Here is a 16,183-nt window from a genome sequence, read left to right as displayed (position 1 = left end):
GCATAGATAATTGTGAAGGTATACTTCTCATTCAAAATAATATAAAAATATAAAGTATGTAAAAATATAAATCACACTGTTGTTAGTTCATTTGGCCATTTTAATTCCAGTCTGTATTTTATGTAAAATTATGTCAATGGAGCAAATGAGATATCTCCATGTTAATGATACCAGGGTTAAAGCTTGTGCCAAATGAGAAACAATTATCGCCACCACCAAACACTAGAAATCTTGAATCCTCTATCAATTCTGATGTATGGTTGTGTAACATTATTGGCCTGTCTGGATCCTGGTTCTGTGGAGAAAATAAACAAAAATGAAATAAAATAATCACAGTGAACTTTCAGCTTTACTTATTAATCTACAATAGACATCATAACATTCCAAAAGAATGCAAAAATAGAAAAAGAGTGATGAATGCACCATCTCTCCTGTACCAAAAGTGTAACTTATTCTGTTCAGGAGTATCAGAATTAAACACACAATCAGTGAGACTAGCACAGATATTTCTTCATTATTTATGCCTAATAGAACAATTATTGTAGAGAGAATTGTAGAAAGGAAGATCAGAGTTAATGCCCTATCAATATGAGGTCATTACACAGCACAAGGTTGGATAAGACCAAGAATGGGGAGAAACAAAGCAGTTCACTATAGGACTAGATTTCATAAGCTCTGTCCACAAAGATGTTTGTTACTTTGCAAAAACAATTTCCCATAAATGTCTAGTGGAACTGAAAACTGTTTTGAGATTGAGAACTACTTCATGTGAAACCTCATTAACTGCAGGGATTACAGATATTTCCATATTTCACAAGCCATTAAGCAAATAAGCTACACGCCACGACTTCAAGAATTCCACATGAGAGCTTCCAGAGAACTTAAATATTCCCAAGTACACTGTTGGTGATGTTATCATGTGTTGAAATTTGAAAATAGACTGCTATATGGTGAGTACCAATCTTTTTTATAATACTGCCATTACTTCCTCCTGGATTTTCCATTTAAAAATTAACTACTGATCCCTTTGAACTCTGAAGCTTGTTAAGCAATCCAGACATCAGACACAGCTGTTATCTATTACAGAGGACTTTCATCTGCAATCAAGTCATTGACAAAACAATCCATCAAGATCAACAGGCCTCAGTTTTCAAAGTCGTCCCTCAGGGGCCTCTAATCATAAATGACTTTCTGATAGTATTTAGATTGCTACAGATAATACTGTCTTGGGTCTGAGCAGTGTTGTAACAAGGTTTTATGGGTGACCAGCCATGATACACAATGCAGGCAGTACTCAGCTGGACATGTGTGGACCTGACAGATGTGTGAAAATCAAGGAAGGAAGAAAGGATGATTAGGGTTTAAGATCATATTGTTGATAATGTCATATCCTGTCAAATAGGATTTACTTGTATGGCAGTCGAAAGTCAGTGGTGGAATATAAATAACTGAACGAGCAAAGATAACAGCTCACCATATAGTTGAGGCACCAAGACGTCAATAGGTACATAAATAAGACTGAGAACATCACTACCTTGTGGACAAATCCTTATTGATGCCAAAAAAGTATGTGCGTCCCCCCCCCCCCACACACACACTGTGCACACACCACACACACACACACACACACACACACACACACACACACCTGTATGGCTACATTGCCCTATTATCTTGAAAATGTAGCCATACAGATGTACGCCTGTGGTTGTAAGTATGAGTGAGGACTTACTTGTGTGTATTTTGGTAATGTTGAAAGTCAGTCAGAATGAACAGACAGTATGTGCAGTTCTCACACAGAGTGGCAATGATTTTTATTGGCACAATAATGCTCCTGGACATAAAGAAAGGACCACTACAATGTGGTCTAATGAAAATTAGGTGGATTTTCTGCTATCGCCAGATCAAACACCTGAATGAATCCCATAAAACATCCTTGAGATGATTTGAGTCTGTCTGTGTGCCACATCAATTCACTTCAAAAATTAGACACCACCACATTGAAAAAAAAATCCATCTTCTTTGTATCAGTACTGAAGAGTAAAGCCAAACAGCAGCAGAAGGAGGCATACATGCTACTAGTTCCATGACTGGTACACACAGAATCTATGTCAGTTGGTGTCCATAAGCTTTTGGCCTCACAGTGCACGTACATACTGTATTAACATATCCTCCACAATATATTGCTCAAAACAAAAATACTTTGGCAAATACTGTATCTAATTTAGTAGTCTTTTCTCTATAGTATAGTCCCCAAAACAAAAATACTAAAGATTAACCATAAAATACACTGACACATATATACTAGCAAAATTCTATGATTTCCTGTACAAAAATTCCAAAAAAATATGTGGTAAATCCCTTATCTTCATCACATGAACTAGCCTTCTGTCACTTCATATGGTAGGGGCAAGTCTGTAGCAGAATATAAATAATTGAAGGAGTGAAGCTAACAGTGCACTGTACAGTTGAGACACTGAGTGGAAAATAAATATAAGGAAAATTTTGCTAAGCTTTTGGACCAGTCCTTCCTCAGAGCTAACAAAATACTTATACAAATGATTAATGGAAAATCTCATATAAAGATGTGAAACAAATACTAACAAAGCAACAGGGAAAGGAAAATAGGGAGGGTAGCAAGGATGGAGGCATGGTTGTCAGAGAGAAGCCAAAGATATTCTACTGAAGTACTGTGCCAGCTTCAAACCAAAGAGGATGCATACAGAAGTAAAGAGGTATATAGTATAAAGATAAACACACCTATGTAGGATGAAAAGATGCGTGAATGGCTAAAGAGGAAAGGGAAAGAGGAGAAGACTGAAGAGTAAATGGGAGTGAGGTTGTTTAACGTAGGTTCAGTCCAGGGGGATGGCGGGATGAAAAGATGTGTTGGAGTGCAAGTTCCCATCTCCGCACTTCAGAGGGACTGGTGTTGGGTGGGAGAAGCCAAATGGCACATATGGTGTAGCAGGTTCCTAAGTCCCTAGAATTATGCTGGAGGGCATGCTCCACTACTGGGTATTAGGCATCTCCTAGGTGGACAGTTCGTCTGTGTCCGTTCATGTGCTCAGCCAGTTTAGTTGTTGTCATGCCGATGTAAAAGGCTGTGCAGTGCAGGCTTGTCAGTTGATAAATGACATGTGTAGTTTCACACGTGGCCCTGCCTTGAATTGTGTATGTTTTACCAGTAGCGGGGCTGGAGTAGGTGGTTGTGGGGGGATGGATGGGGCAGGTTTTGCAGCGGGGTCGGTTACAGGGGCAGGAACCGCTGGGTAGAGAAGGTAGTCTGGGAATATTGTAAGGTTTAACAAGGATGTTACGGAGGTTAGGGGGGCGACGAAAGGCAACTCTGGGTGGTGTGGGGAGAATTTTGTCAAGGGATGATCTCATTTCAGGGGTTGACTTGAGAAAGTCATATCCCTGGTGGAGTAATTTGTTGATGTTTTAGAGGCCAGGATAATATTGGGTGACAAGGGGGATGCTTCTGTGTGGTCTGGGGCTAGGAACATTGTTGTTGGACAGGGAGGAATGTATTGCTCAGGAAATCTGTTGGTGAACAAGGTCTGCAGGATAGTTGCAGGAGAGGAAAGCACTGGTCAGGTTATTGGTGTAATTGTTGAGGGATTCGTCACTGGAGCAGATATGTTTGCCACGAATACCTAGGCTGTAGGGAAGGGAGCGTTTGATGTGGAAAGGATGGCAGCTATCAAAGTGAAGGTACTGTTGTTTGTTTGTGGGTTTGATATGGACAGAGGTGTGGATGTGAGCTTCAACAAGATGAAGGTCAACATCCAGGAAGGTGGCTTGGGTTTTGGAGAAGGACCAGGTGAAATTCAGATTCGAAAAGGAGTTGAGGTTATTTCCTCCATAACCTCAACTCCTTTTCGAAACTGAATTTCCCTACAGCCTAGGTATTCGTGGCAAACGTATCTGCTCCAGTGACGAATCCCTCAACAATTACACCAATAACCTGACCAGTGCTTTCCTCTCCCGCAACTATCCTGCAGACCTTGTCCACAAACAAATTTCCTGAGCAATACATTCCTCCCCATCGAACAACAATGTTCCTACCCCCAGACCACACAGAAGCATCCCCCTTGTCACCCAATATTATCCTGGCCTCTAAAACATCAACAAATTACTCCGCCAGGGATATGACTTTCTCAAGTCAACCCCTGAAATGAGATCATCCCTTGACAAAATTCTCCCCACACCACCCAGAGTTGCCTTTCGTCACCCCCCTAACCTCCGTAACATCCTTGTTAAACCCTACAATATTCCCAGACTACCTTCTCTACCCAGCAGTTCCTACTCCTGTAACCAACCCCGCTGCAAAACCTGCCCCATGCATCCCCCCACAACCACATATTCCAGCCCCGCTACTGGTAAAACATACACAATTCAAGGCAGGGCCACGTGTGAAACTACACATATCATTTATCAACTGACATGCCTGCACTGCACAGCCTTTTACATCGGCATGACAACAACTAAACTGGCTGAGCGCATGAACGGACACAGACGAACTGTCCGCCTAGGAGATGCCCAATACCCAGTAGCGGAGCATGCCCTCCAGCATAATTCTGGGGACCTAGGAACCTGCTACACCGTATGTGCCATTTGGCTTCTCCCACCCAACACCAGTCCCTCTGAACTGCGGAGATGGGAACTTGCACTCCATCCAACACATCCTTTCATCCCCCCATCCCCCTGGACTGAACCTACATTAAACAACCTCACTCCCATTTACTCTTCAGTCTTCTCCTCTTTCCCTTTCCTCTTTAGCCTTTCACGCATCTTTTCATCCTACATAGTTGTGTTTATCTTTATACTATATACCTCTTTACTTCTGTATGCATCCTCTTTGGTTTGAAGCTGGCACAGTACTACAGTAGAATATCTTTGGCTTCCCTCTGACAACCATGCCTCCATCCTTGCTACCCTCCCTATTTTCCTTGCCCTGTTGCTTCATTATCTGGGTTGTGAGTAACTGAATCTCCTTTCCCTTCTTCCCTTTCTTTCCCCTCTCTCCTCCCCAATGAAGGAACATTTGTTCTGAAAGCTAGGAACGTAAATTTTCGGTTCTGTTTTGTGTGTATCTATCGGCTGTACTGAGCTGAGGTAAGTACTGGCCAGCCCCTCTATCTCTTTGTTAAAATACTTATACACATATTCATACACATACACAGCTACACTGCGCAAACTGGCACAATGTGCCAGCATTGGAGCCAGTGCCAGTACAAGTACCTGGATGGGAAAATCTCAGCAACATTCTCAAATTTCAATGAAATCACAGAAACATCAAAGTTGCACAGAAGTTTGTTTTTATTTAAATGGGGATTAGTTTTGGAATTTTGTCAATCATCAAGCCAGCCATGTAAGTCCTATCATAACACCATAATGTGCATATGCTGGCCATATCATTTGTATGAGTGGCTAATTCCGTGATACTGTATGCATATGACAGCCCAGTGCTGCATGCAGCAAAATAAAACATTCTCAAACCTGTTTATGTGCCTATTTCCAACTCAATACCTCAATTATATAGTGAGTTGGTATCTTTATTTACTCTTTTCCTTATTTATATCCCAACAAGATTTTTCCACTACCGTACTGGTGAAATACTGTAAATTCTGTGCTTTTCGTATGTTTGTAGCAATACAGACCATAGCATATTTTCCAGTAATGTTAAGGCAATGAGCCAAACATCTGAAACCTGGGTTTCAAAAATAAATAATTAGCAAAGAAAATAGTGAAAATATGTGTTTTCTATTTATTTTTTCATCCTGTGATTTTACAAATAGTCAATTTAAGATGACTTGCAAACATCAGATATTTGACTACAACAATGGTACACCAAAGAGGTGTACAGAGTAAAATTTGCACCAAACATTAATCTTTCTTTTTCTCTTTCTCTCCTTATGAACTTTTATATCAATAAATGCATCAATAATGAGCATAAAAACTCAGTAATAAATTTACTCACTGGTAAGGCATATTCGTAGCATTTTCTTTCCAGTAAATTGATAACACACACTCCAGGTTGATGGGTCGTATGTGTGTTAACCCCTCCAAGCAATATGAGAAACTTGTTATCACTAGTTACTGCTGATGTGTGACTGTACCGTGGTAACATTTGTGGTCCTTTTACATGTACCTATGAAAAGAAGAGTTTCCACTACATAAATGAGCACAGTTTTCTATATAACAACAATCCTGAACAACTGTCTGCTAAATTCCATGCAATGTGAAATTATTTTGAACACCATTTTTCTAAAGTAAAAACAAGGAAATATATCTACTGATTCTTACATTTTATTCATTTCTATGTAGCAGAAAGAATTTTTTACACTTGTGATAACTGTCAACAAGTTACTAAAATATTATTTGGCAGTGGAATTAATTGTGATGAATATGGAGATGCACTCATGTTCTTCATGTGTACAGAGGATAACAAATGAAAAATTATGCACAATGTTAACATGTACAAATAAGGTTCATCAGAAGATTGGTATCTGCCACTTTAGGTCTCTGTTTTATACTTCCAAATATTTTCAAAATTCTGCAATACCTTAGCATTGCCCAGTAGCCTTTTGAATGATTAAGTATATAGGAGTGTTAACAACAGACTTAGACACTATGTTGGTTTCTATAAAAATGAAAGAGCTTCTGTTGAACGCCAATGCCCATGAAAACAAGATATTCAATTTGACTTTCTGGTCCAGATCTCAGAAGAGCTCACGGTGTCAATCTGTTGTAAAGACCATTCCAGCAAAGTAGTTCTTTCCTGCATTTAGGAAGTAATGTCAAGCTGAATGTAAACCATTTGCTGTCTTATTCTCTCCATAATTTCAAGCTATGGAAAAAGATACTGTCACTAGCAGTTTGACATCAGGCATCTTAATTGTCTCATTTGCAACAGCACAGCGTATGAATATAAGAGATCCGAGTTCAAGCCCTAGTTCAATGCACAGTTTTTACTAGACATTATCATTTATTTCATTGAACTTCCTGTTTCATTGGGAACACTATAAAAGCTTTAGGTGATATTTCTTTTCTGTGGAGTTAAGGGGACAGCAAAATAAAAAGAAATCCCTCCAAATCAGAAAAAAACAGATGGTCAAGTCACTCTAAATTCTTGGGTCATTCAACTGCAAATATAATTAGTTAATTAGTTAAGGAAGAGCGACTACAGTGAAAGAGCACAATAGCTAAATTTACAATCCTCTAAATTTAACAAAATGTGAAAGAAGGGAATAACAACTATATATAGTGTGACAAATAACAGAGACATCAGTTGAAAGTAACAGGCAAATGCAACAATTAGAATGATATCAAAATTGTGCATAAAATTTACAAGGAAGCACGAAAACAGATAGTAATCAAAGCAACAGTAAGGAAGATAGAAGAGGAGAAGGAGGAGGAAGAGGAGGAGGAGGAGATGAGTGTTTAATGTCCCATCAACAAGTTCATTAGAGACAATGAGACCATTAGAGAAGGAGCAAAAATCCAGATTAGGAAAGGGTGGAGAAGGAAAGAGGCCATGTCCTTTCAAAGTTACCATCCCGGCATTTGCCTTTTGAGATTCATGAAAGTCAAGGAAAAGCTAAATCAGGATAGCCGGACACGGATTTGAACCATGGTGCTCCCGAATGAGAGTCCAGTGTGCTAACTAACCACTGCACTACCCGGCTCAGTAAAGAGAGAACAAGAACAAGTAGAGGGAAAGCAAAACACAGACACTGAATACAGTACTAACAGAACAGTTGGAAACATAAGGAAGGATAGTGCAACAGTGGAAGTTGATGTACGATAAGAGGAAGAATGAAAACCAAATTTCATGACAAGCCATATGTTACCTTTTGTTATCATCATGTCACTTTTCTCTTCTTCAGTCATGTTTTGCTCAAATAATTTCCTGTGATAATAAACCTTTCTGCTGTTTGAAACATAAATAAACAAGCATTTATTCTTTTCTGATACATTTTCTACACTTAAGGCATATACCATGATTACATCAAATCTAAATTCTTATTCATGTTACATTTTGCTTAACTTCATTAATCAATGCATACTTTCCAGACCACTGGTGATAACAGAATAATTAGTTTCTGAGACAACATTTTACTTAAGAAATATTTACAGTTTACGAGTTGTGTAAATCATGTGTACAACAAAATTCAACCTCATTAATAACTGTCTGATTTTTGGATTTACACACTTTATTTGAAAGCTTTCATTCCCCTCTTTCATACAAATATTTTCCTTTTTCCAAAAATTTAGTATTTCAAAATTTATTTTCATTCAAATTATCATATTCCAGAATGTTTCAGTCTGAAAATGTAACCCTTTCAAAATTTCAGTGTTATTCTCTTATAGGCCTGATTTTTCTGTTTAAAAAAAATGCGTTCCCAGAATCACATGTTAGTTTGTGAAATATTTCAACTAGAATTCTTGGCTGGCTTTGGAAACCCTAGTGTATATAAAAACGTCCACCTCGTAAGATAGCACCTATATTTTTTCCCATTTTTAGATTTTACAGCTTACAGTTAAGCGATATTATTGCACTGTATAATGTGTGTACGTATGACCTATTTTTCCTGTCTATTATATTATTAGTGAAATAATTACTGACTTTGCTACAATTTTGCAAAAACACTCCTATACATATCCTTAAATATATGTCATGCATCAAGCCACAATAAGGTAGCAGTTAAAATTCATAGAGCAATGTTACTACGTTGGTGTCTGTTACTCATTAAGCCACTTGTAATTTACGTAGCTTACCAATCCGTGTTGCTAAATCTATATAACACATTACAAACCAATCACTGTGTGTTTAAGAACAATAAATGTGTGTGAAATGAAAAACTTGACAATGTTATTTAAAGCACCTGATAATTATCAGGAGGATAGCTATTACAGAAGGTCTACAAGCATTATGGGGCATCTACACAATCTAAACAAAGGTTGGTATGCCATCATGGTATACTGTTTAAATTCTATTTAAGAATATGCAAGAGTTTCCTCTCATTTCTCTTCACACAATATTCTATTTCAATAATAACAGATTTTGGCCTATAATCAACCAAAATGAGGATAAATTTGTATAGCAAAAAACAAGATCAGAACATAACAGCAATAATTTAGAACCAAGAAAATCACAGGGGTCCTATGTAACATTTTTCAACCATAGGGAATGTTGGTGTAGGATAATAATGAATCAAACATGGGAGTGGTAACTGCATCACAGGAAATAAGAATTTAAATCAGAAAAGGAAACATCAGTTATAATGACAGTTAATGAAAAAATCAGAATAGATATGTAAAATCTGTACACAAAAAACCACTGTCTTGGAGATTATGTGATTGATTTATGTTCTTTCATTTTTTACATTTTTTCTTGATAAAAGCACATGAGTGTTTCACAATTCTGTAACCGGTTTCAACTAGCCATCAGTGATCTTCAGACTACAAGCACATACTAAACAACAGTACTGTCAACAATGTAATGGAAACTACTTGTAGCTAGTGCCTTTGGTCTGAATATGACCAATGGCTGGCTGAAAATGGTTATGTCATTGTGAAATGGTCACATCAAAAAATATATAAACAATAAAAGATGTGTAGAATCACACTGAATAAGTTGTGCTCCACAGCCTTTTTAAATGACAGAACTATCTATAACTACCATAAAGAAGCTACAATTGTTATTATGCTGCAGCTAGTTTCAGCAGTCTCTCATCATCTGGCAGACTTAAGAATTTTAAAATGGTGTGCACCACATGGCCACAATTTTAAAATATGCCACATATCTCAGTACTAAACACTGTAATAGAAAGAACTAGTAGAATGTAAATAAATTAGAAGTAAGGTAACAACTCACTACACAGCAGAGGTATTGTCTGAATTCAGCATGTAGTCCAACTCGAAAAACATGAAGAAAAGTTTCTAGTCTTTTTTATCTTGTTGCCCTTATCTTAAATTATCAATACTAAATACACTGAAGTGCCACAGAAACTGGTATAGGCATGCATATTCAAATACAGAGAAATGTAAACAGGCAGAATATGGCGTTTCTGTTGGCAGCACCCATATAAGACAACGAGTGTCTGGTGCAATCGTTATATTGGTTACTGCTTGTACAATTGCAGTTTATCAAGATTTAATGAGTCTGAAGATGGTGTTATACTCAGCGCACAAGCAATGGGACTCAGCATCTCAGAGGTAGCAATGAAGTGGGGATTTTCCTGTACGACCATTCCACGGGAGTACTGTGAATATCAAGAATTTGGTAAAACATCAAATTATGACATCACTGCAGCTGGAAAAAGATCCTGCAAGAATTGGACTGACAATGACTGAAGAGACTGTTCAACTTAACAGAAGTGCAACCCTTCTGCAAATTGCTGCAGATTTCAATGCTGGCCCATCAACATGTGAACCATTCAATGAAACATCATGGATATGGGTGGCTCCATACGTGTGTGGGGTGTGTGCAGTTGGAGTGACATGGGACCCCTGATATGTCTAGATATGACTCTGACAGGTGACACTCACCTAAGCGCCCTGTCTGACCACCTGTATCCATTCATGTCCACTGTGCATTCCAACAGACTTGGGCAATTCCAGCAGGACAGTGCGACACCCCACACATCCAGAATTGATACAAAATGGCTCCAGGAACATTCTTCTGAGTTAAACGTTTCTGCTGACCACAAACTCCCCAGACATGAACATTATTGAGCATATCTGGGATGCCTTGCAACATGCTGTTCAGAAAAGATCTCCACCCCCTCTTACTCTTACAGGTTTATGGACAGTCCTGCATGATTCATGGTATTAATTTCCTCCAGCACTACTCCAGACATTAGTCGAATCCTGCCACGTCATGTTGCAGCACTTCTGTATGCTCGCGGGGGCCCTACACAATATTAGGCATGTGTGCCAGTTTCCTTGGCTCTTCAGTGTATATACATACAAGGTGTACAGCTTTGCTTCTGCTGATTTTTCCCCAACGTTTGAGGCTTTAAAGAAACAAATTGGTTACACACATATCATTCAAAGTATTTTCCATCACTGGCCACTACTTTCTCCCATCTTTTGGGCAGTGTACAAATCCCGCATTGAAAAAATTGTTCATCTTTTGAAGCGATTCATGAATCGATCCAATTTGTGACTTCTTCATGAGATCGGAAGTGTTGGTCAGCCAGGCCATGCGATATTGATCTAAACAGGTGATAGTCAGAGGGAGCAATGTCTGGAAAATACGGCAGGTGGGGTAGGACTTCCCATTTTAACATTTCCAAGTACGTTTTGACCTCTTTTGCAACATGGGGTTGAGTGCTGTCGTGCTTCAAAATCACTTTATCGTGCCTCTCGGTGTGTTGCGGCCATTTGTCTTTTAATGCTCTACTCAAACACATTCATTACATTCAATAATGAACACCTGTGATTGTTTCACTTAGTTTTAACACCTCATAGTACATGACACCCAGCTGGTTCCACTTAATGCAGAGCATGATCTCGGAGCCGTGAATATTCGGTTTGGCCATCGACGTGGAAGCATGGCCAGGATATCCCAATAATTTTTTGCGTTTAGGGTTAATGAACCCATTTTTCGTCCCCAGTCACAATGTGATGCAGAAATCCCTTCCATTTTTGCCTCTAAACCAGTTGTTCACAAACACACAAATGCCGTTCAATTTATCTTGGTTTCAGCTCACATGGGACCCAAGTTCCCTCTTTCTGCATCATGCCCATGGCCTTGAGATGTTTTGAAATGGCTTGTTGTGTCACACCTACTAATCGTGCCAATTCTTCTTGAGTTTGACGCGAGTCTTCACTCAGCAATGTCTCAAATTCTGCATCTTCGAAAACATTCTCTCTTCCACCACTATGCCAGGCATTCTACGACGTTAAAATCACTGTTCTTAATGTGTTGAAACCACTCATGACATGTTCTTTCACTAATAGCATCCTTACCATACGTACTTGAGAGAATTTGATGAGACTCAACGTTGTTTTCTTCATACTGAAACAAAACAGTAACACCTTCTGCAAATGACAAGAATTAGGCTCGTAAACTGACATTTTCAATCAAGAACAGCTTTGTGATGCAGATGCAAATCGACAAATGTTTGAATGAGGATATGTTGACCGAGGTCCAACCTAACTGCCTGACACCTGCGATCTGTTTCTTTCGACCGCTACTTACTGTTGCCGCCACCTAACAGCAAACAATGGAAGGAAAGTTGTACACCTTATAATATAATTCAAAATTATGGATCTGTGATATACACCATTCTTGAGTCTGCCAGATGATGACACTGACATACTGCTGAACCTAGTTGCAGAACAACAAAGTTTTTAGCTACTTTTTCGTGGTAATACACGACACTCACATGAGTAAGAATCACTGATTGACCGGTTCCACTTAACATCTCACTGCAGAAAGATTGAGACAGCAAAGTTGCAAATGTGGAGACGCAAGTGTTTCCTGTTAACGTTTCCCATGGAATAGTTTTCCCTCACACAAACTCAGGGAGTTAGTACAATAAAAAGCTGCCACTAGACTGGAACGAAAGAAATGAAATTTTAGTCAAAGAGAGGCAGCTTGTAAGTGATTAGAGAGACAGAAGACCAAAAAATGATAAATGTAAACCTCCCCCCATGAACCATGGACCTTGCCGTTGGTGGGAAGGCTTGCGTGCCTCAACGATACAGATAGCCGTACCGTAGGTGCAACCACAACGGAGGGGTATCTGTTGAGAGACCAGACAAACGTGTGGTTCCTGAAGAGGGGCAGCAGCTTTTCAGCAGTTGCAGGGGCAACAGTCTGGATGATTGACTGATCTGGCTTGTAACACTAACCAAAACGGCCTTGCTGTTGATGTACTGCGAACGGCTGAAAGCAAGGGGAAACTACAGCCGTAATTTTTCCCGAGGGCATGCAGCTTTACTGTATGGTTAAATGATGATGGCGTCCTCTTGGGTAAAATATTCCGGAGGTAAAATAGTCCCCCATTCGGATCTCCGGACGGGGACTACTCAAGAGGACGTCGTTATCAGGAGAAAGAAAACTGGCATTCTACAGATCAGAGCGTGGGATGTCAGATCCCTTAATCGGGCAGGTAGGTTAGAAAAATTAAAAAGGGAAATGGATAGGTTAAAGTTAGATATAGTGGGAATTAGTGAAGTTCGGTGGCAGGAGGAACAAGACTTCTGGTCAGGTGAATACAGGGTTATAAATACAAAATCAAATAGGGGTAATGCAGGAGTAGGTTTAATAATGAATAAAAAAATAGGACTGCGGGTAAGCTACTACAAAGAGCATAGTGAACGTATTATAGTGGCCAAGTTAGACACAATGACCATGCCTACTACAGTAGTACAAGTTTATATGCCAACTAGCTCTGCAGATGACGAAGAAATTGAAGAAATGTGTGATGAGATAAAAGAAATTATTCAGGTAGTGAAGGGAGACGAAAATTTAATAGTCATGGGTGACTGGAATTCGAGAGTAGGAAAAGGGAGAGAAGGAAACATAGTAGGTGAATATGGATTGGGGCTAAGAAATGAAAGAGGAAGCCGTCTGGTAGAATTTTGCACAGAGCATAACTTAATCAAAGCTAACACTTGGTTCAAGAATCATAAAAGAAGATTGTATACATGGAAGAATCCTGGAGATACTAAAAGGTATCGGATAGATTATATAATGGTAAGACAAAGATTTAGGAACCAGGTTTTAAATTGTAGGACATTTCCAGGGGCAGATGTGGACTCTGACCACAATCTATTGGTTATGAACTGTAGATTAAAACTGAAGAAATTGCAAAAAGGTGGCAATTTAAGGAGATGGGACTTGTATAAACTGACTAAACCAGAGGTTGTACAGAGTTTCAGGGAGAGCATAAGAGAACAATTGACAGGAATGGTGGAAAGAAATACAGCAGAAGGCGAATGGGTAGCTCTGAGGGATGAAGTAGTGAAGGCAGCAGAGGATCAAGTAGGTAAAAAGACGAGGTCTACTAGAAATCCTTGGGTAACAGAAGAAATATTGAATTTAATTGATGAAAGGAGAAAATATAAAAATGCAGTAAATGAAGCAGGCAAAAAGGAATACAAACGTCTCAAAATTGAGATCGACAGAAAGTGCAAAATGGCTAAGCAGGCATGGCTAGAGTACAAATGTAAGGATGTAGAGGCTTATCTCACTAGGGGTAAGGTAGATACTGCCTACAGGAAAATTAAACAGACCTTTGGAGAAAAGAGAGCCACTGGTATGAATATCAAGAGCTCAGATGGAAACGCAGGTCTAAGCAAAGAGGGGAAAGCAGAAAGGTGTAAGGAGTATATAGAGGGTCTATACAAGGGTGAAGTACTTGAGGACAATATTATGGAAATGGAAGAGGATGTAGATGAAGATGAAATGGGAGATACGATACTGCGTAAAGAGTTTCACAGAGCACTGAAAGACCTGAGTCGAAACAAGGCCCCGGGAGTAGACAACATTCCATTAGAACTACTGACGGCCTTGTGAGAGCCAGTCCTGACAAAACTCTACCATCTGGTGAGCAAGATGTAAGAGACAGGCAAAATACCCTCAGACTTCAAGAAGAATATAATAATTCCAATCCCAAAGAAAGCAGGTGTTGACAGATGTGAAAATTACCGAACTATCAGTTTAATAACCCACAGCTGCAAAATACTAATGCGTATTATTTACAGACGAATGGAAAAACTGATAGAAGCCGACCTCGGGGAAGATCAGTTTGGATTCCGTAGAAATGTTGGAACACGTGAGGCAATACTGATCTTACAACTTATCTTAGAAGAAAGATTAAGGAAAGGCAAACCTACGTTTCTAGCATTTGTAGACTTAGATAAAGCTTTTGACAATGTTGACTGGAATACTCTCTCTCAAATTCTAAAGTTGGCAGGTGTAAAATACAGGGAGCGAAAGACTATTTACAATTTGTACAGAAACCAGATGGCAGTTATAAGAATCGAGGGGGCATGAAAGGGAAGCAGTGGTTGGGAAGGGAGTGAGACAGGGTCGTAGCCTCTCCCCAATGTTATTCAATCTGTATACTGAGCAAGCAGTGAAGGAAACAAAAGAAAAATTTGGAGTAGGTGTTAAAATCCAGGGAGAAGAAATAAAAACTTTGAGGTTTGCCAATGACATTGTAATTCAGTCAGAGACAGCAAAGGTCTTGGAAGAGCAGTTGAACGGAATGGGCAGTGTCTTGAAAGGAGGATAAAGATGAACATCAACAAAAGTAAAATGAGGATAATGGAATGTAGTCGAATTAAGTAGGGTGATGCTGAGGTAATTAGATTAGGAAATGAGTCACGTAAAGTAGTAAAGGAGTTTTGCTATTTGGGGAGCAAAATAACTGATGATGGTCGAAGTAGAGAGGATATAAAATGTAGACTGGCAATGGCAAGGAAAGTGTTTATGAAGAAGAGAAATTTGTTAACATCGAGTATAGATTTAAGTGTCAGGAAGTCGTTTCTGAAAGTATTTGTATTGAGTGTAGCCATGTATGGAAGTGAAACATGGACAATAAATAGTTTGGACAAGAATAGAATAGAAGCTTTTGAAATGTGGTGCTACAGAAGATTGTTGAAGATTAGGTGGGTAGATCACATAACTAATGAGGAGGTATTGAATAGGGTTGGGGAGAAGAGAAGTTTGTGGCACAACTTGACTAGAAGAAGGGATCGGTTGATAGGACATGTCCTGAGGCATCAAGGGATCACAAATTTAGCATTGGAGGGCAGTGTGGAGGGTAAAAATCGTAGGGGGAGACCAAGAGATCAATACACTAAGCAGATTAAGAAGGATGTAGGTTGCAGTAAGTACTGGGAGATGAAGGAGCTTGCACAGGATAGATTAGCATGGAGAGCTGCATCAAACCAGTCTCAGGGCTGAAGACCACAACAACAACAACAACAAACTTATTAAGATGCTAGTGCACTGGCGCACAGACATGATGGCACTTATTATTATGCAAATTTAAAGACAAATTTTCAGAAGGTGGAAAAGAAGGGTGTGTTGAAATTGTTAACTGACAAAACATTAAGGTGAAGAGTGACTTTAGCAAAGCATCTGACCAAACATTAAGATCGCTGAGTTCTGTTACTTATATTGGTTGTCATGCCAGATCACAAGATGATG

General features: G+C 39.2%; 1 protein-coding gene and 1 non-coding gene across 4 annotated transcripts in view; both read right to left on the bottom strand.

Annotated features, from left to right (window-relative positions):
• Positions 1-79: 79 nt before the first annotated feature.
• Positions 80-16,183, bottom strand: part of LOC126174907 (tRNA wybutosine-synthesizing protein 4-like) — a 71,368-nt gene continuing 55,264 nt past the window's right edge. For all 3 annotated transcript variants that reach the window (XM_049921341.1, XM_049921339.1, XM_049921340.1), the window contains exons 8-9: positions 5,987-6,157; positions 80-295 (exon numbers count right to left, since the gene is read on the bottom strand). In XM_049921341.1, the coding sequence (XP_049777298.1) occupies positions 134-295; positions 5,987-6,157 (333 nt within the window). In that variant the 3' untranslated portion in view covers positions 80-133. The remainder of the gene's footprint in view (positions 296-5,986; positions 6,158-16,183) is intronic.
• Positions 7,618-7,694, bottom strand: Trnae-cuc (transfer RNA glutamic acid (anticodon CUC)). The gene has a single exon. It is a non-coding gene; the product is annotated as a tRNA-Glu (tRNA).

Source organism: Schistocerca cancellata, chromosome 3, assembly GCF_023864275.1.
Source record: "Schistocerca cancellata isolate TAMUIC-IGC-003103 chromosome 3, iqSchCanc2.1, whole genome shotgun sequence".
Taxonomy (NCBI): domain Eukaryota; kingdom Metazoa; phylum Arthropoda; class Insecta; order Orthoptera; family Acrididae; genus Schistocerca; species Schistocerca cancellata.
This window is presented reverse-complemented; position numbering and strand designations above follow the sequence as displayed.